Source organism: Schistosoma mansoni, chromosome 1 (assembly GCF_000237925.1).
Source record: "Schistosoma mansoni strain Puerto Rico chromosome 1, complete genome".
Lineage (NCBI taxonomy): Eukaryota > Metazoa > Platyhelminthes > Trematoda > Strigeidida > Schistosomatidae > Schistosoma > Schistosoma mansoni.
This window is the reverse complement of record NC_031495.1, coordinates 54,810,622-54,833,579: the sequence shown is the minus strand read 5'-3', so window position 1 is coordinate 54,833,579 and position 22,958 is coordinate 54,810,622. Positions and strand designations below refer to the sequence as shown.

The 22,958-nt window shown below is 32.3% G+C and overlaps 1 protein-coding gene across 1 annotated transcript in view; it reads right to left on the bottom strand.

Moving 5' to 3' along the window:
- The window catches only part of Smp_156420 (putative zinc finger domain protein), a gene marked incomplete at both ends in the record, with an annotated part of 61,701 nt that overhangs the window by 20,557 nt on the left and 18,186 nt on the right, over positions 1-22,958 (bottom strand). Inside the window, 5 exons of the mRNA XM_018794892.1 lie at positions 78-536; positions 4,380-4,980; positions 9,160-9,528; positions 12,789-12,840; positions 16,142-16,771. Coding sequence (XP_018649259.1) covers positions 78-536; positions 4,380-4,980; positions 9,160-9,528; positions 12,789-12,840; positions 16,142-16,771 — 2,111 coding nt within the window. The remainder of the gene's footprint in view (positions 1-77; positions 537-4,379; positions 4,981-9,159; positions 9,529-12,788; positions 12,841-16,141; positions 16,772-22,958) is intronic.

Here is a 22,958-nt window from a genome sequence, read left to right as displayed (position 1 = left end):
TGTTTCCAAACCTTTAATAATAGTCTAAAATCTGTTCGTGATTTAAAATCCATAAAAAATACACTTATATTACTTACTTCTTCACACTATTTGTATTATCAGTTGCATGAACAACTTTTAATTTATTATCATTATAGTGATAATTGGTCATAGATTTATGTTTAGTTTTTATATGATTATTTGTGACATTTGAAGTACTTGATTGACTTGTCGAATTTGAACTATATTCATAATCTTTTTCTTTATCCACTTCAATGTGTTTAGGTAATTTAGTAACTTGTTTTGTTATACGCGGATATGATGATAACAATTGACTAGTCTCTTGTAAACAATGTTGATCATTACCACAATTAACAACACCATTAAAAGTATTTTTCTTCAGATCACTATTCTTATCATTGTGATCAAACAATAATGATGATGAAGCTTTATAATCAATATCCAAGATTTCTCCATCAATTGATTCAGCTGATGATCTGTTTGCATTCAATTCACTACTTTGTTTGACAAGAGGATGCTTTTGAGGAGGACTCGATCTGCATTAGAAATATATATATATATATATATATATATATATATAATGAATATATAGAAAAATAGAATGTGAGTAATCTGATGAGTAGTAGTTTGGTTAATGTATTGATACAAATTATAAGTCTTAAAATTGTACTACATGACGCTGACTCAATGGTTTTAATATTTAAACTTTCTATGTGAGATCTAAAGGTTCTCGGTTCGACCGTTGGTTGTATAATGAGTGGACATTGTTAAAGATTCCCGTACCAGAAAGAATCATCTATCTTATGTGCCCTAGTTTTCAGATTTACCTCAACTGAGATCGATCAGTAACATATGCATCCTAAGAATTATTGGTTAAATTTATACTATTTTAAAGTGTTATAAAGAAAAAAGGTTTATGAATTTTTATTAAATGACCTTAATAAAAGTGTCAATTCTCAAAATAATCTCTAGAGCTTATTACTGTGCAATCAATCTTTTCAATTATTTTTTTCGCAAAATTTTGTTTGTTTGAGGTGCTTATATATTTTCAAACATGAACTAAATTTTGTAAATTTAATAAACAATTTATTAGATCATACTACGTAGTGGTGATTTGGAATACGATTAAATTTTCTAAATAATGAAGCTCGTCGTCAAAATATTAATTAAATGCTTAAAAATCAAACTACAACTAATCGAGAAGTGTATTATTGAAAAACTTCATACTTTATACATCATATGTATCGTTTTGAAATGAAACTAAATTAATACTTTCCAATGCATCTAGTCTGTTTTCTCAGCTCAAAAAACATAATTTCATTATCATTACCACTGATAATATTATTATTGCTATTATTAGAAACTAGGTCTTTTATAATGACTGAAATAATAAAGAATTCGCTCCGCAATGTGTTGTTAAAATAGCCTATTGTAATCATGCTTGTGTCGATTTACGTACATGACTATAAGAAGATATAATCAATTTTTCCAGCTTTAAAGTATTGTTAAGAAAGCTAATATTCATTCACACACTTTAGAACTGTATATGCATGTTTTTACGTAAGTCAGTGAGACCTTGGATTAAATAACACATATATCACAGCTCAAATGGTCTTCCAGCCAAACGACCTGATGAATAAATGAAAATAGAGGAGTGGGAATTTCATTCAAATTGATGCTGCTTCTAGATGACATGATACATATTCTTTTAGAAACATTAATAATCTCATTTGAAACGATATTAACAATAATTACGCGTTATGAATATCGATAATATGGTAAATTTTCCTTCTGAATACAGTTAATTAGTTCTAGGCTCAAATGAAAATATCCACGAATTTTCATATTTCTATGGATTGTTACTTTGCATCAATTATATATTCATACTTTCTAAAGTGAACTATGTAACTACTATTGTTATCCCACTAATTTACTGTTTCTTAAAATGGCACAAAACAAGAAGTTAACACTTTCTATCAAATTTAAATGACATTCAACTTTGTTTCGTTTAGTTGTATGAAGATTTTATTAGATTGTTCTATAGTTTTATGAATACTTATCTCATAAAATGAACTTAGATTGTTAGGTTTCGTCGCAAACATTTCTTTTCTAGAGTGCGAACTTGTTTGATAACGGATTGAAAACAGTTGCTTGGATTATTGGCAAAAATGTACCAACTATTGGCTTTTTTATGACTTGGCCTAAACAACTTTACTACTCAGAAATTACACCTGTTTGTATACGACTACAAGTAAACGAGAACTAAGACAAACATATAAATTTCTTTGCCCGTCAAAAACTAAACAAGTATGCTCTATCACAGACTTTTCATATGGACTAATAGTCGAATTTCATAGACCCTGATTAGATAAAATTCATCATCGATAATATAAAAGCCATTTACTTTATGCCATAATTCCAGAATATTACAATTAAATAACCATGACAATTGAGTCACATTACTGACACATTTTTCAACAACTTAACACTCCGATTTAATATTTTGACGCTACAGCTGAACATATGTTAAACTACTTATCAGCAAACATTATTCAAAATGAGTGAAGTAAAAATTCTGGTTCAGTAATTAAATCATCGCTTAATTAATTCTTATGTCGCTAAAATAATATTATCCGATAAGGTAGTTTTAATTTTTGTCTATCTAAAGTAATGATCATTTGTTTGGTTGGTAAAATCATGCTTGGGAGTTTTTCAGTCTTTTCTTGGGATAAATATAAAATACAGTTAGCGTATGTCAAAAAACCACAACAATCACAAATAAGCGTGAATGGGATTATGGATACTGTTGAAGTTTTACAGTTTATACCCAACTAAGGTCATTATTCTATGATGTAAACAACAAAAATTACAAATCGCTCTCAGTTAATTTTTATAGAATTATTACTGTTTAACTGTTAATCAACAACACAGTTCTTATTCTGCGGTAACTGATGCAACATTAATCCTGTTGGACACCTAATAGAAGTCGAATTTACCCACTCAGTTCAATTCTTATATTTTATCCTCTCACGATGCATGAATCAAATGCAAAAAAGTTAAAACCAGTGCTGAAATAATAAGAATCTAAACAGTATATAAACGATTGCATCTCATTCCATTGTGTTTATCAATTTACATGTTTTTGTGGACACACTTATGGAATAGGGGACTAATTGTGATTTGCGATATGGGGCGGGTAAACATCTACGAAAGTAGTTACAAAAAGCTAAATCAAATAATAAAAGCAGATTACAAACATTCAACTTCCATTATTATTATTGCTATTATTTATTTTGGGTTATCAGTGCGACGAGTGCAAAGGGAGGTGAAAAAACTTTATTAATTCTGGTACAGTTGTGAATAACAAATTAAAACCACAGTTGTTTCAATGTTACTCAATATATCACATAGTTTTTACAAACCTCTCACTGTATTACATACATTTATCAATAGTGAATAACTGTTTTAAGTATTTAAGTGCGTGTACTGGCCTTGAAAATCTCCCACATTCAGAGAAATTTATATATTGAGACCATTAACCGATAAATGTTGAACCACTATTGAAAACCTGGAAGCACTGGACAAAATATGCAGGCCCAGAAATTCAGAGGTTTAGCGTTTGCGCGAGCCCGAATATCCTGGCTCCGATTCCAACTCACAGAATCATGATTACGCATTGCTGAGGAATTCTACATTAGGGAGAAAAGGCCTCCCAGTGCTTTCAGGTTCTCAATGTTGGTCTAACATTTGTTGGTTCATTATTTCAATAAAAATTCAACAATCTCCGCAAAGCTATACTGATAATTTCATATATCCCACAATAATTTATTAAGGTGTTAAATACTGAGAAACGATAATCACACAGAAATTATAGAAACAGAAATCATTTCAAATTTCTAAAACTTAAAGTGTTCTTTTGGAAATCAGTATGATTCTATGTAATGAAATTAATCCATTTAAAATCACTTAAAACTGGCTAAATAACTAGTATAAGAAATGTTGAATCCCATTAATAAATTCCATTTCAAAATTTAATTAATCATTACACTTCCGACGTTAATATCACAAGAGTATTAAGGAGGAGCAGACTATTCACTAAACTTTCTTTTTAGGTAAAAGTATAGTAATAAAAACCCTTTTGTTGGAAATTCCAAAACTGTTTTTCATTGCTGTAGTGATTTCTCTCTTTCTCTGTACATATCTAAATGAATTAAACAATTAGAATCAGGACATGAATTGCAAATAATTTTGTCTATCAAAAATTTCCGAGATCTTCGATTATTTCAGACGGATTTCATATCATTAAGCTAGTACCATTAATTAAAAAACTCGACAAATGAATAGTAGCATTCAGTAATACATATTCTTTTTTTAAATACCTGTTAATTTCTTCCTTATTTAGATCATTTTTGTAAATACAAGGTTGCGATACACTTTTACGTAATATAAACATTTGTGGTGGACTTTTAGATCTATTTATTGGTAGCTTTGAATCATCTCGATTTAACAAAATCTTCTTTTTACTATCGGATTTTAAACATTTCTTCGAAAATGATTGATCAGGACCTGAATATTTATTTAATTTCGATTGTTTGAAATTCTGTTTTTCTGAATGTATTCTTGTTAAGCTGTGATTGTTTATATAGATATTATTAGAATTCATAGTAGTCTGAAGTGATTTCTTTGAATGTTGATTTGCTTGATAAGACTTATATTGTCTTGGTAAGTGGATTTCAATTTCAGAAGAAGTTAAATAACTTTCTTTCGATGGTGAACCGTTTTTTGGTACACTTGGTTTTTTGATAATTTGTTGATCATTTAATTCAGACAAATGATAATTATTTTTCGCTGCTAATTTGTATAACTGTTTGTTAAAAACTTGCGGATAATTTCTGTAACCGTTTGACTGTGAACTTTGAATTAAACGATTCAGTGGTTCTTGTGAGTAAAGTTGATCCCTATTATAAAGTATGGTTGAATCTATATTGAAAAATAAAAATAAAACTGCTCAAGTAAATTGTACACCGAATATCGATACAGTCATTTTAAATGTTTAATACTTTTCAATTAATGTTTAAAACATTCAACTATTTTGATGTATTTAAACAGTTCATAACACCACTCTATATTTGAGAATCTATTTGATTTACAAGGATTTTTATTTTCCAGGCGCTGATGTTCCGAACCACAAATCATAAATTTATATTTGTAAATGTGCATATTTATGGAATTGTCTTGATATTTTCGTTTAGTCACAAGTTTCTATTAAAGATGTATATTGGCGGGGAGTGGAATTCATGAAACGCTTTTCATCTTATTTAGAACTTATCATCTGAATGTACTTAACATTTCAAGGCGATCTGCTTGGTAAGCACGTAATCCTTCACATTAACGATAAAAAGATTAAAAGCCTTTCGAATCAAAATGACACCCTTCACCCAGATCACTGGCCATTTGCAATCAGTAGTTCACTGGATAACGCGTTATTGTTAGAAGTAAAAGGTAGTGAGTTCGAGTCACAATGAGATTATCAATAGTTAGATGGAGGTTTCCTGCAGCAGAAGCATCCCAACTAGGACGAAATGCTAGTCCCGTTTTCCACCGCTAGCCACGATCCAATTTCGATGACAATTACTTCATATTTTACTCCAAATTTTACACTTATTGAGAATTCGTGGTGGTCAGCAACGTAATATTGCCTGACATTAAATTGACTGTGGTATTTTTCTTTAGTCCTAACAATAAATGTCAACAGTATAACCATAAATATTTAAAAAAGTGATTGGTTTAAATTCTATCCAAATATGTGTTCAAAATGTCTAGGTGAGCACTTTTTTTGTCTGGAATATATAAAGTTGTAGTAAGCTGAGAAACAGATCATCTTTGGCTATGACCACACTCAAACTCGAGTCTGAACTACTGATAGCGAGATTAATAGAGCTCATTGTTAATAGAAAGGTAATGACTGTAAAAATTATTGATATTACTGGGTAACAGGTATGGGACATGCTATGGGGGAATGGGTGAAAAACTAGTTGTGAATTATGAATTTAAACCACAGTTGATTTAATGTTTTTCTTATAATTAGTATATCATTATATCTTGCACGTTTAAAACTCAAAAAGCTGTTATTGTAACACAAATAGATAAATAATATTTTTTACTAAAATATCACTTCATGACGGAATCTAATGATAACTAGTTTTGTTAGTTATTTCACAATTGTTGGTTATCATCAATCGAATGTGTTTGAAATGGAAGAAAATTTTTATTGACTTCTGCTAGTACAGTAGTCTAGTTCTTTGTTATTTAATTATTATTAGTAACTATGTTATCAAAAATATATTTTATTATTAACTACCTTATACAAAGCATGTTCAGTAATAGAATTTAAACTGTATATTCTTTCTAGTTACCTGTTGTTATCATGTGAACAAGATTAGTGTATAGGTAATAAATAACTTAAAGTTAATTTTTGTCAATAACTTGACAGATTGTTTTTTGTAATTAAATTTTTGTTTCAACAGTAAAAGGAATATATATATATATATATATACAGAATTTTAATAATTCAAAGTTCCTTTCTTTCTCTCACATCTGATGCCAGTACAGTTACGTGATATTGTACTACAAAAGATGATCACCTGATTGCTAGGTCATCACTGATAAAAGTAGATTTACAATTTGTTTTAAAAATAGTAATATAAAACTGTATCGAACATAAACCAAACAATGAAAAACGTATATTTCAAAGTGTAATTTGTTTAAATGTTACTTTAGTTTTTACATTATTTTGTCCATTTGAACAATATGAAATATTGTTATAGATCCACATACATTTTTTGCAAAATCATTTTACTGTTCTTACATTTATTCATATGAATTTCCATAATAATCATTAGAAGAAAATATAAGTAACGAAAGTAACTGATTAGTGTTATGTTTTGATTGATCTGACTAACCTCAGCTTTTTATAAAACTGGTTAATCTTAATTCCGATGTTAGAGTGGGCGGTGATTCGGTATGTGTATTTAATGAAAATAATATTTAGGGGCACACATTAAGAAATACTTGAAATTACCAATTGTTGTTCTTTTTCAACATTTGGATGGTAACATGAGGTAGAATTCTGCACAGTAAACTTACTACGTGATCAGAAGTAGGACAACTGCTAGTTGTTATAATTCAACAAATCAATATCAGGGTTAAATCGCTCAGATAGCCAGCATAATATTGGTATTGACAAATAGGTGAAGTGGTAAAGAAGACTGTCACGTCAGTCCTCATTCTCAAACTAGATGTCAAAACAAACAACCTTTGGATATTTGAAGTATACGCTCTTACTTTTAAACTTTGGTTGTGAAAATTGGTCGCAACTCCTCTGACAAATAACACTACATGGCCTACATGCTTTGTATTGTTTAGTGTAGTTTCATTCAAAGAGCAATGAATGAAGTATTGGAACTAAACACCAATACCCCTAACAGTGGTATGTGATCATCTCTAGTGTGCTCAAAGCGATCTTCCTATCTTAGAAAACATTTTTTTCGTGTTTCTTAAAGTCCCAGATCGAAAGCAAGTGTTATCAGTAACAGTATAAACTGTTCGGTAACTCAGATACTTTGCAAGTTCCATTCTTAGAGTCAGCTAATACTTTAATCTCAGTAAAGCTGATGGTAGTTGATAAAAATTCCTGTGTTTTAGGAGTTAACGTATGGTAAACATGTAGTCGATATAGACCACATTTGTCCGTTTGAAAAATTGTTTGACTGACCAACATCGTTTTGAACCAATTTTACAAGTAATTACAATCTAGGTAATTCGTTGTACAAATTCGGATTGGCCCGAATCGCCCTGAACATCAGAACACCGGAATAAAATTAACAAAGTGAATGGTAAAAAATCAAAATAGTGTGTTAGGAATGCTAGTGAGGAACATTATAAACATGGTTCGCAATCAGAATAAAAGAATACTAGGACCCAAAATGTAGAACAAGATGAAGAGTGTATGCATCTCAGCGACTATGATCGATTCTGAGCCATGTCATCCAACTACTGACTGCGGTTTTCAGACGGATTCTAAGCACGTAGTCTGCATCTACTATTATTGCTCATATTAACAGCCTCTGATTTAATGTACTGATAACACACTTACATTTGCTTATCTCCAGCTTTCTTCTGAATCGCTCCTACAAAATCGAACATCCGACTATGAGGTTGGTGCTGGTTTAGCAAACACCAATCAGAAGAGAATTTATAACTGCCTATTTCTTAACTTTATTCGGGCAGAGAAACATATAAGGAAAATTTTGTTTCAACCAGTTACTCAAAAAAATAAATTCTTGACAGATTTGCTTCGAAAATTCCTAAGCCTAGTGTGATCTTTTGATTGCAACCAAGACAGACATCATATCATCTTGTTTTATAGGTCCATACTGATCAACAACCTATGGTCTTAAAGGTAAAGCAGATTATATGAATCGCTAGGCCGAAATATTTGGTGCAAGCGTAATAGTTTGTCATTAAAACCTCTTATCAACATTAACTTAACCACAGTGAGTACATGGATATGATAAGCTTCATAAAATTGATGGTTATCAGTTCAGTTTAGTGAGTTAATAGAAGCCCTTATGACTAAAGTATACTATGATCTGTCAAATGAATATTTATAATGTTGCAGCGATTATTTAAAAAACCTCATTTTCATAAAGAAATTCTCTGAGTTAAAAGATATGATAGTGCGTGTGTAAATTGTTACATCCACACTCAAAATACAGCATAGCTAGGTTTCCAAAGCTTCAACTCAATGAAAGCAGCTAACACTCCAAAATAAATTATTTATTCTAACCATTCCTCTATCTGTCTTCCTGATATACAGGAACCTGAAACATGGTCTTTCTGGCTAGAAACCTAAATGTAGGCATTAAATTTATTCAATCTGATTAGTATATCAGTGTACCAACATTCAGTCAAGAGGGTTTTCAGTTTTCCTGTGAATAATTTACTCATAATACCAGTTTACTTTTTAAAAACCATAGGGTGTACGGTTATATAAGCTATGAATATATTAAATCTTAACTTACTAAAACCATATTATCGTAAACTGCATGATAAAACGAAGTTAAAAAATATATAACTAAATATAATCTCATTTCTTACTCAAATTGTGTACAGGTTTTCTATCTTTTAATATATAATTTGGCGAAATCATGCGGCAATTTGAATTGAAGTCGAATGTTTCTCCGTCTACACTAATACGACTTCGTTCTTGCATTCTTGTTAAAGTATTATCATTATATGTATCAATAGTAAATACTTGATTATCATCACTATCTAAAATATTTAATCCACATTCAGCTGATTTGAAATTTTTATTTGTATAAAGTAAATTATTATGATTTCTAAGTGAATTCATATTATGCATTTCAGGTGAACGGATTGGTACTGTATTAGTGTTACTTGCTGAATGTACATATCTTGCATTGTTTATGTTTTCAATGAATGGAAAGTGAGGTTGATCGTAGTTTTCTAAACAACAGTAGATATGAAATAAAGAATATATAAATTTTCACTCGATATATTAAGTTTAAATCATTTTGGGTAAATGTATTCATTTTGAAATAAAATTACAAATACGCTTACTTTACCCAAAGTTAAATGTCAAAATATTCAACAATTTCCACAGAGTCCTCACTGATAATCATCATATGGTTACTAGTGATTAGCTTAGTCAGGGGGAATTCAGGAGTTCCATGGAAAGGCTGTGACCAGTGAAGTTCAACCGTGCAGAGCTTGAGCAAATTGTTTATTGAAGTTAAATGCTCAGTAGTTTGGAGATAAAGTGTTTACTCCCAGAACCAAAGGTCTCGAGTTTGACCCCAATTGGTAGGTTCGTGGGTGTGTATTGCTAAAAGGTCGCACACTAGGATGAAGCAGTGATCCCATGGTTCTAGGTTTCCAATGGTTATCCAACTAACATAGGTCTGTGATCTCAACAAGATTCAACAATTTTCATGACTTCTATACTGATGAAATTAAAACCAAGAAAGCAAATATCATATTATTAAGATGTCAATATCTAGAAATGTCTTAAATGATTCTCTTTATATGGTCATTTAATCAACCATAAATCATATATAAATAACTCGCATTACGATTACACATGGAGTTACAAATACTTTTGATTAGAACACTAGTTTTCAGAGCATCTACCTTACAATTTTTGATCAGGGTGATTTAATCGTCCGGAAATCAGCAATTGGACACAAAAAAAGCATTTATCAGAGTTTATAGCTAAAATGGTTCGTTGAAAACGAGTGCACAAAATACTCAGACATTGACTACCTTCTTCCAAATACGAACTAGCTAGTAATGACATCATCAATTTGAAAAAAACCAGGTTTCCATGTAGTGTTGCCTATGAAAAATTAAGGTAGTCCATTTTTATCTGAATAGGATCTAGAAAAATCCAAACAGTTATTTTTAGTACATATTTCTCAGATACTTAATAGTATTGTTAAAATGTATCTCATCATAAAACATCATCGAAACAATTCCACGGGTGGCCCTGTGTAGTGTTAAAATCTAGTCTATAAATAAATTGATCGAATTTTCTCTGCTCAATATTTTCATTCTTGTTGTATATATCTGAAATGAACCCATAGGCATTTGATCATATGTATTATTTAGTGTTGGATACAAATATCTTTATTGAAATGATTGTGCTTCAGACACACCACATCTAATGATCATGATGTTTGTTCAGATTATCACTTTCATCACATGGTCCATGTATTATAAATTATACCCTGTTGATATTTCAGTTCGTTTTATTGCATCATGTTTATCCAATTTTTTTTAGTTCACTACAATTGACAGTATAACTCTAACTTTTATGAGATACTTATTACCGGTAATGCATTTTAGCTACTACCAACATAGAAGACAACATTTCATGATACTCAGTGATACCCATAATTTTCATCCATACTTTATTTGATATTACCTTGTGATATTAAGCTACATTGGTAAAAAGCTTAACTTCACTATAACAAGAAGAGTTCTCCCATTTCAAAATGACGATAGATAGAAAAAGCTTATCAAGTTTATTAGTACACTCTCAATGAACACTTCAACTTTTTAAGGACAAAGAAAAACAATGGAGTAAAAGTGAATGTAACTTCAAACAAACTATTACATAAAAAAAATCAAAACCCAATAGAAACTTTAATCAACTACTAATATTTATTACTAAGTTATGATTAATAAATAGATATTTGATTAGATAGATAAACAGGTAAGTAGAAGGTATGTGTATATTACTTAAATCAATTAAAAAGTCACTAAAATGTGTGAATCATTAAAATTGAATTAATTCATATGAATTAATAACAACTAAAAAAAAGACTGTTTAGTTAAATTTAAAACGAATAATAATGAATTTATGTATCCATGTAACAACCATATTTGTATATCTGATTAGTAATAATGTTATTATTTATTTTTTATTAATAAAAATTTAAATAGTTGTTAAGATTGATTTTTAGTTCGAAAATTCTGTTATTTAAAAAAAAACAAAAAGAATATTTTAATAAATTTACATATTTTGGTAGAAATGAATTCCAGAATATTCTGTTGATATATATATATATACATGATTTCACTATAATGTAACTCGTGATTACATCGAAGAATTTCCTGTTATTATTCTTAGAAATAAGAAAGTTATTTCAACAGGAAGAGGGAAGGTGGGAAGTATAGGTGCTTTGATATTAGTACAGGAAATAAAAATGAACAGTGAACATCATTTTTCTATTTAATCAAATACTTGGAATACCAAATCATACATTATAAAGATTTATTATACAAGATTATTTATTTTGGTACATTTTTTGTATATAGTTGAAATCGTGAGTCAGTTGAAGCTAGACCACCAAGGAAAACCTGAAAGCATTGGACGGTCGTTACGTCCTATTGTGGGACTCTACAGCAGTGCGCATCCACGATCCCGCCTCGTGAGATTCGAACACAGGACCTACCAGTCTTAGCCGATAGACCACTGAGTCGTCATCCAACGATGTTATCGTCCAACTTCAACCAATTCACGAAGTCGAGCAACCATTTCACAATGTCTTTAGTGAGTTGATATCTCCCAAAGACTTGGTTGAACTCTACTGATTACTGCTTGTCACTAGAACTCCAGGAAAAACCTCATGGAGCCAGTCACTAGTGAGCATATGATAAGGGGTTGTTTGTGGAGATTTTTAGTTATTTTTATATATAGTTGAAATCATGAGTCAGTTGAAGCGCACTGCTGAGTAGTCCCACAATAGAACGAAACGGCCGTCCAGTGCTTCCAGGTTTTCCATGGTGGTCTAGTTTCAACTGACTCATAATTTCAACTATATATAAAAATTACTAAAAATCTCCACAAACAACCCCCTATGGTACAATATATTTAAATACTGAAGACGTGTAAGTTGACAATGAACTATGTCAATGAACTAGGTCAAGATAATTAAAACAAATGTCTTTATATCATTAGAGGAACGATATAAATATAGACCATTGTATAGTAATAATAAATATTTTTGATAATGAATCCAGCTGATTTGTCAAAATCTAAAATTTCCTTGAAAATTATTAGATTAGATTACCTTTTGAACAATTTCTACTTTTTGCTTTTCAACTTATCTATTACTTTTGAGCTAAAGTATGTACTAAAAGCTTTATGATTAAAAAAACATTTTAAGGTAAAAAAAATTAATTTCTCCCACATATTCACTTACCGGATTTTCTCTTATCGTTATATCCATACTTAGCCATTTTCAAACAATTCAGCTATAATAAAATATAAACAACAAAGCATTAAATGTTTAATTACTACATTTTCACAATACTTTCAAAGTTAAGTTACCCCAAATAGGATGTCGAGTAAAATGTCGTGCATAGTACAAACACCTACGGTTTACCACTGCAAGCTGGATATTCGAATTCAAAGGTGATTGATACAGGCTCTCACTTTGTCTTGATCGTAGTTTTCTCCCTAAATTAACTTAGTTAAATGCTGATCGTTATCATCTTCAAGTTATTTTATCCATTTTTTCAAAACTTTCAAACAACAAGTCGTATTTTCTTTCAAATATATATATATATATATATATATATATTACATCTTATGAATGACATCACGTCATTTTACTTTACAGTTGCGCCAATATCTAACTCAGTGATTTAGTTATGTTTGTTTATTGAGGCAATTTAATAAGTTGGTATTTCAAATTCCATATATGGATCAACTTGTTGAGTAAGTTATATCAAGTACTGTCCATTTCAATGTGTGACTATAGACCAGAAATAGAAATCAATGCACCTTTTTATAGTTATTGACCGGTTGTTGATTAATTTATGATGTCTGACTGGTCCTCATCTACGGTATGGGCTTCTTCAGAAAACAGAACCGTATCAGTTATTTTTCGGTTATGACAAGTTGTAAGTAACACTTTTTCTGCAGCTATGAATAAATAGTCATGCATGTCAGTGTTCTTATGAGGTTACAATACTATTATATATCTGTAACATACACTCCCACTGTCCCTGAAGTTCAAATATTATGCCCCATTATGCGACGAATATTGTAAAAATTAATGAATTAAAGTTGAATAATGCATTAGACAGATAATGGAAATTTCAAAAACTAAATTATTTCGAATAAAGTTTATTTATATTAACAAAACAGAGTGATAAGCTGACATCACATAATATAATTCGTGGTGTTGAGTCTCATTGAGAACTAAGCTTATAGAACTGAATCAAGCTTAAAAACCAACAAACATCATATACGCCTTTACTTAGAGACCGACTGTAATAAAAATGGTGGTGATACAAAAGAAAATTCGTGTCAAAAGTGGTCGGTAATAATGGATTTGGTAGTGACATTTGTAATATCGTGTCCTAATTCTTCAAGGATACTGCAGATGAACAATAATCAGGATGAAACTTGGGTTCACGGCTTTCTACCAATTATCTACAGGCAATATATTTCGTCATAAAAAGTGTTCCAGACTGAATAACTTGTAGTATTTTCCTTCCTTAACTACTTCAGGAAGGAAATTCCAATTCCGATAACTGGCGTAAAACTGCATAATTAATTTGGTTTTTGAAGACTAGTTGTACTGTTAAAACAGAGTAACGGATTATCGAATTCTGAAAAACCATTACATGATACTCCTTAAATCCAAAGAGTAAAGTTTATAGGAATCGATAGAACGACGATTTCGCTAAAGAATCAGGTTTCGTGAAAGAGAACTCACAAAGCTTTCTGACAATTATGCTATCATTGATTTTAAAAGTTTCATTTTTTAGGTATATATCACAAACGATCTTATACCTTACAAAAATAGAAGTATTTTTAAGATATTAACAATCACTTTTATATCATACTAAATATTTCTTCATTGTGTCATCGAAAAACAATCAATGAGATAAAATCTTATCATACTTTAATACAGCCATAGAGTGACATCAACTAGGGAATCATTTCAAAGCAGAAAGAACTAGTCAACTACCCCTTTCTAGTCAAGAATTAAAGTCTATATTCAGTGACCAGTAATTAATCTTGCTACAGTGTAAAGATTTCAATATTATCCATGAAATCACAGTAAAAAGGTATACTTAGTTAACCAACATTATACGTTTACCACTAAACTGACTTGTCACTTGAAGATTATCTACAAATGAGACGATTTTCCAAGTTGAATATCATTATTTTGAGGAATGCTAAATAATATTTGGAAGATAATACGTGCAACCGAATTCGGCACTACACACCCTAAGATCTAGTTAAAATATCTAAATTGACGAGTTATTATCTACATCAGGCGAATAAGCGCAAATACTAGTGTCTCGTCATTTATACTGGGAATTTGTTTGCAGTTTTATTTTGCGATAATAAAATTTTATTTAATAAACAAAAAAACAAAAAGAATAATACGATGCCAGTTGATTTTACTAAAATCATTAGTTTTATTATAATAACGACTTTAGGATATATTCATCTAGATATATGCATATTTGTGAATACTCCAACCTCTTTAAAGCATATTCTCTTCCCATATAATGAAACTGAAGCACAAATCGAGCCGACGGAACAAAATGTTTTGAATCTATCCAACGGTTAGCTTGTTTACAACAGTTATTAATGGTGAAACCTAAATTAGATTTATATGCTTTCGATTAAAGTTTCTTATTTTTGATTATCCCCGGTTTTGAATGGTAAAATTAAAATATGGACACTGAGTCAAATATGGTCGAAAACGTTTTTTTTGGTTAAAATCCAGATAACTAGTTCCACAATCATGTGGACTAATATCGAAAATTTATTAGTAGGAATTGATTTTTTCAAACCAGTCACTTTAGACCTAATAATAACAACTTTTTATTTTAAATGGATAAACAAAATCAACATTCGTGCAAGTAGAAGGTAACTCTAATTAAAGTTGGTTATTGATTTTCAGTTCTTCTGCGTATAACATCAACGACTTTGGAAAACAGTTCAAAAAAAGTATAAGCCCCCCCAGATAACCCATCTATATATAATTTTAGGCATGACCTGTACATCAAATGGAAACGTTAACGTAGAATAAACATCACATTTCCTGAAACTTTGCTCACGATAATTGAAAAATGCTAAGCAATATGCGTATATGTATATGAAATTCTTACACAATCAAACATTTAAAACGTCTTTGCTTAACCTCACAAACAAAAAACATATATTGTAAATCTATATGACATCACTAAGCAATGGCTAGTCTTTATGGTATTTCAACCGAAAACGATATTTCAGTCGTCAGATTTTGTCTATTACTATTTGTGGTAAACTGGTTATAAAATGTTGGTAATTGTTTGACCTAGAATGAAAATATTTATAAATGATCCGAGTGAAACTATTTTTGTGGGATTATGTAATAAACTGGACTCTAACAGATTCTACCGCTGTGGTAGATATTAAATAAAAGACGCCGGTAACTAGCACTATTATTCATCATCTATGTTTTTATGTGGCGTTTTTACAAATATTCTGCAGGTCCAAGAAAACTCTATGATTTTGCGTAAAAATACACAATGTCTATCAACTAACCTTGTGCAATTTAAGCCATTCGCGCTCTAACAAAACCTGAATATTTAATTGTTGAGCGTGAAGCATACTCAACTTTGTTAACTGTTTACTCAGCTGACATTCGTAAAACCCATATGTGTTGAGATTTGTATTTGGTTGATAAGTATGTCCAAAATGTTCGTAATTAGTAAAACTGGGGTCTAAAACATAGTGATCTTCAAAAAGTTTGTTGGCTCTAGGAGAGCATGGCGTGGATTGGGCTATGTCAGGAAATAATTGTTGTATCTGTGAATCGTCAGATATATGTTGGTCATGTTCTTCAGGTTCGGTAATGAAAGTCTGATTTGCTTGATGTCCAGGTACGTGTGAGAAGAGATGGTCCAAATTAGGAGTCGAGTTGGACATATTAGACGGCTCGTATTCAAAGGTTTCTGGATCATGGAATAACAAGCTTTTATTTTGAACAGAAATATTACTAACTGTTGGATTTTCACAAATATGAGTACTTTTTAAATGAAATTTATTCGTCTCATCATCTTCAAATTCCTCAACTAGCCCAAACTTTGAATCACGAGTTCTTTTGTCACTAACAACACCAGGTGAAGAACCATGGTTTGATCCGCTTCTGCTTTTATGATAACGATGATGCTTCTATACGATTGCCAAAAACAATAAAGTTCACGGATATGTCTCAAAAAGTGAGAAGAAATATATATTGAAATATATTGGATAAACCTCGGTTTGATGAAAAATAGTGTAAAGGTGGTGACATGACTGTGAGTTTACGCATGAACATTCTAAATCTGAGTAGTAACGACTTAAGAATTGAGTCTTATGAATCCAAAAATAATGAAAACTTGCACTGTTACTTCTGTTCTACATTGACGATAACAAGTCAAACCCCTGTAGGGTCGGTGAAATGTCACTGAATATCGAACAGATCATCGATCCCTGTCAAGGTCAAGGATAGTCAACGCGCATCAATCAGTTACACGCCATGGACTGGCCCACGCGGCAGTGGTTGTTCTTTCACTTCTGTACTATCGTGGTTGTACCTTAACTAATATATTCTTGTAATAACGTCCTTTGTGTTGTATAGTCTCCATAGCATCCATGATCCTTTGATGCGTCGATAGTTCAATCCACGTAAGGGCTGGTCGCGAGGTGTGACTTCAGCGTTAGTTGGTTCGTCACCATTCACGTCTAACTCTAGTAGGCCCCCAATCATCTCGACATAGAACATCAACGTTGATGTTCTACACCCCCAATCCCCACGCTGAATGTAAGATGATGAATTTATCAGTCATTTGTTTTATAAATACAGTTCGTATTCTTTTTATGCAGACGTACATAAACAACTAAGCTTTAAAGCTTGTCCAACAGTGTATCAGTTTGAAATTTTGCGCTTAAAAACGGTTCCAATCTTTATTTGCAAGTGAAGGCAAGAACATGAAAGTGAACTATAAAGGATGATAATAAGCAAACTCAAAGTTGAAATGCATTCAATTTTTGACAAAGTATAAGGTAGTGACATGTAAGCTTATGGAGTAGAATTTCAGTTTCTTGTAACTGATCTTGGTTACTAGTGTACAAGCTGCTTACTATACCATGTTTTTTCCATGACATTGTTATTGCCATCATAAGCTTAAAAAAGTAGAATTTTCTGGGAAATTTAAGCTTTTGAATGCATATGTATCATTTAACTTCAACAAAAGCTGAGTTGGATGTTGATCAGATGAGAGTTAATTCTTAAATGACTGTTTTATATTTGTCTCGAGTAGCATATTCTCCAACCAAAATTTGGCCATTAAGGCGGTTAACACTGCAGCAAAAGGAGCGGCCGTTTTAGTCTCTTCACAAAGCTTACAACTAATTCAAACCCTTCGGGACATAAGGCGAAATTCCGTCTCCCTGTCACTATTGAAGACGAAATATCGCGTCACAAAGTTCACAAGTATCGAAATCAAAAATATCGTTGATTCAGTTTCGGAAGAATTAAGCTGTTTATCAAATAATTATGATCATGCTTAAAGAAGTGGTGAAACAAAAGTGGTCAAACGACTCGAATCAACTGAACATAATAACACAAGTAAATGAGCTTGAAGTGTCAGCAATGCATAATAAGGCCAGTTGATCGGCTTATGACCATTCATGCTCTTGCTTTGCCTTTACTCTAAAAGGTCTTCATAAGGATAAATAAACTTTGTACGCAGATCTTGTAAACTTAATGAGTCATTTGCCAGTTTGAAATAAGTCAGTTAAATAAGTAGGGATGTGACATAGCAGTAAGTGAAACAAGTTTTAGACAGACGTCTCCCTTGAAAAGCTGAGTTTCACCTCGTCAACCATTTCTAATGACCATGTTTACGGGGCTCAGGCATCAAAGGCTTATAAATATTTTTGTTTCATAAAATGAATAAGAACATGACCTCATTGACAATCTGTTCAAATAAATTCACAACGGTCGAGAAATTCAACCGCGGAAAGACTTTTGAACTAATTTTTTCTAGACAACAACAACATTTTGTGCCGACTAAGCTAAATAAGGGGATGAATTCCTCATTCATGCAATTTGGTAAGCTAAAAATAATCATGACCGCATTATAAACTTTGATCGAAATATTACGCTTAGATCACCATATTGATGGAAATAAAAAAACGATGAGTCTAAAAGAGATTGATACTCAATACACAATCATGAATGACTTTTAGGAGAGTGAAATTATGTTATATGAAAGCCAGAAAATCTCGAAGTGTCTTTTGACCAAAGTCCAGAGACTTAAGTAGTTTTACTTAACCTATAGTGTGTAAAAACCTAACTAAGAACTATTTATTTGACATCTTAAGTCAATTTTAACAAGCAATTTTTCTCTGTCACACATGAGTAACCTTATTATTACTTGTAGACAATGTACATAAGTATTTAACCATAATATTATTTATCAATGCAGGGAGATAAACTTGGTTACCTTCGAATGAGTTCGATCATGAAGTTTATCTGGACTCCTAAGGTTAATTACTGGTTCTGTATAGGATGACTGACTAAACGGGCCTCGTGAACTTCTTTTGTACATGGATGGAGACAGCAATTCAAAATCCCACAATATTAGTGTGAGGCGTTATCGATAACCCAACTAAATTCATTAGCCAATATCTTTCATCGAGTGTGAAACCGTTGTTTATTTCGCACTGCCATCTCAACAAAATTTACGTTTAAAGGCCTTTCCGACTACTTGAACAGGATAATTCGGACACTTGTACACACCTTTTTTTCGTGAGTTCGACAGTTATTTTAAAGTCAAGTCAATAATTTAATGATAAACCATCGTAAATTGGTTGCACTCTGGCCGTTAGATCTCGGATTTTTAAAAATTTAATGTCCTGTTGATCATTCTTCAGATCATCCTTACGGAATGTCATTCATCTATCTCTTATTCTAGAGGCAGTAAAAATCCGAAGCTGAAACATGATGATAAAATCACCACCCAAAAAGGTTCCTTGAAAGATCTATTTAGATGATAGATTTGCAAACAATTTTCGGCATTCATATTCTTGATATGAAAATATGGCCTCGTATCGTGTAGACAGGGTCGTGGATTGGAGAATTAGCAAGTGGTCCTACGGTGTACTACTTTAGTTTTTTCCAAGATTACCTATCCTTAGTAAATTCATTTTTGTTCTACACATAAATGTAACGGCCATGGCACACAGTTAAACAGGTATGAGTTCATTTAAGGCATTAACTGTATGGTGTGATTTAGATATAAGTTGGGAGGTCATAACATTTCTGCCTAACTGTATTAGACTGTGACTATCTAAATATATCATCTGAGTTGGTGATGGAAAATTTCAAAAATATGGTCTGAAAGCAATAGATAACCTACCAAGCTTGCAAAATCTAATCTACTTTCTCCACAGTAGAACTCCAAGTTTTAGATATGATTCAACAACTTTATTTGTATACACAAATAATAGAGGGACGTTTAGTTACTGAGTCATTTATCAATGAAGAAACTTTTTTGGATGAGAGAAATGATCTTAGGGCCAAGTTTTCCAGGACTAACTACGTCAATTCGTTAGTTGATTTGACGGTAGAAATATCAGTGAACGCTGGATAGCTTTGTCCCAACGGCGTGAATTTTTGCTTCAACTGTAAAGTCTCATAGATCCGGGATGCAAATAGCTTGATAGGCATTTATTGTCTGTGCTGATCTAGTAGGTTTTAATGACACTTTCGAACTGATGGTTCATATATTTGTTCCTTTCACTCATCCGCATATTATTAATAAACTCTTATTTAAGGAAATAGTCTTCTTCCAGTAGTCAGTTTACAATCTATTTCAGGGCCAGTGAAATGTCACTGAACCGTAGCCAAATCATCCGGCAGTTGGGTCACTAAATATCGAACAGATCATCCTTCTCCGAGTTACGATTGAAGGTGCTCTATTTGTGTCGCGAATACCAGGGCATAAGCCGACGAAGTCAGTAGTGAACAGAGTAGTAAAGTGGCCGCATTCGGGAGAAATCCTATTGTTGATTGGTTATGATGTTCCGGAAGCCCATTAGTTACTTGGCCAACGGTTGGGTGAAAGTATAGATAGCTCATGGTCTTAACTTTATTAGGCCTTAGATTTTTGGTCGAATGTACAAATTAAAATTAACATTCAGTATAATACCATTAAGGTACATAAGTTGGGAGTTCAAGTACGTAAGTCTTAGGATCGGAAGTTTGCCGATATCCATTCGAGTCATAAATCAGTATCAGTAGGAGTAAGTGCGAATACACAGATTGTGAAAATGAACACGTGCTCCAAGAATGGTCATTTTGTAGTCTCGATACCTCGAAAAAAGATTTCGAACATGAGAAACGGAAACCATGAAGTAGCAGACAGTAGATTGCAGCTTAGGTTGTCCAAGGATAACAACCTACCCCCCTGATATACCAAAGGTTTTGAGAGCAATTTCACTATGGGCTATGCGAAGAAGGTTCCTCAAAAAAATCGAGGTCAGGTTATCGCTCTCGTCATGCAGTGTCGAACCCCAAAAAGCCAAAGGAAGGAGGAGTGGTCTTTGATTATGCCGTCAAACTTACAGGGGTCCCCCTATATGACATGATTTATCAAGGACCCAACATCACGACCGAGCTAGATTCTGGGCATATAAGAGCTGGAACGAATGACACGAAGATGAAAGCTAACGAACGAGGTAAAGAGAATCGTAATTTACAGAGAGAGAGAAATTCTTGAAAGGGAACTTAGTAAGTATAAACAAGGCCATGATGCTTACGAGACTCTCCTTAGTGACTATCATGTTTCAGAGAAACGGTTCCAAGAAACGAAACGAGACCTCGAGGCCAAGAAACTACTTCGAACTGATTTGGATAACAAAATTCTCAGCCTTAAAGTGCAGTTAGATTTCCAGTCTCGATTCTTCGATGAATGTGAAAAGTTAGTTGAACACGGTCTTACAATTGAAAAAGCCATCGATGGATGCACACAAGTTGAATACGAACGTCGATTATCAGAGGTGGTTAGGTCGATTCGATACCAAGGCGTTTCTGAATTAGAAAGGTATGAAATGCTGATGGAAAGAATCTTTGAGAACAAACGTGGACGATTGAAGTCAACAGTTAACTTTGGTGGTGAATATGAAAGTGACCGATGGTCCGAGCTGTTAATAGCTTGCAAACTTACTGACGAAATTTCTCACGATTTATCCAACAAAGTTGCAGAGCTGGGATTGCTTCAATGAAGAGTAGACCACTTTGGGTCTTCTGTAGCTAAGAAGAGAGGCATAGTAATTATGGCTTCGAACATTTCGACACGTGGAAAGTGGTATTTAGGAGTAGCCGAAGGTTGTGAAAAAGACAACAACAGAAATATTAGGTCAGTAACCGATCGAACGAATAACAGATTAGTGAGTAGGGATATACGTAAGGCTTCAATTATTTACTTGTATCAACATAGGCAGGGCGGGTAGGCGTATTTCTGTAAGTCTTGCTCGTTCCTTGAACGTGGATTATGCTATAGACTGAACCACGACAAAAGGCGTCGAAGTGGTTTGTGTAGCATGGGGGGATTTTGCGGGTCGGTGTAAGATCCATTTTGAAGGTTTCGTGTGTGAAAATCCCCCCATGCACATATTTGCAACTTGTTCCTAATGGTTTCTTTATTTGTGCATTATTGTTAATCTTTTTCATGCCATTTGAGATTGTTACACTTCATTTCATATTAGTTTTCTCATTTTTTCTGTCGCCTTCACTGAGTTTCTATGTTTCTTTCTGAACTGTATATATGTTGTTTTAGTCGATATTTTATCTTGGCGGCAGTAATATTGATTGTTCCCTCTTTTATTGTGTTGTTTGATTTGACAGGGATCGTGCATTTTGGTTGTGAATCGGAGCACTTTCCCAGAATTGGAAACACCTAGTGTTATAAAGCAACAAACAATTACCTTTGTAACGGATTTTTACTTGATTTATCCAGAAAGGATAGAATAACACTGATTTTTGGTGCGTTCGGTAATTTTCTTATATTTCTTATCAATTTGTCTACTTATTGTAATTTAGATCGATTATTGTGGGAACAATTATTGGTTGAATAACTGAGTGGTAATATTTGTTTAAGGGAAAGTGTAAATTTGTATTTATGATGAAATTTAGAACCGTTTTTACACCAATCACCCTGTTCTGATTTCCATTGGGACACACGTGTCTAATTTGGACAGTTATTCTTCAACCAAACGTAGTTTGAAATTCATATCAGCTTCTTTCTGAGCCAATTCCATTTATACAGTTCCTTACCCACTCGTACCTTTTTCACATCTATTTTCTTTAACA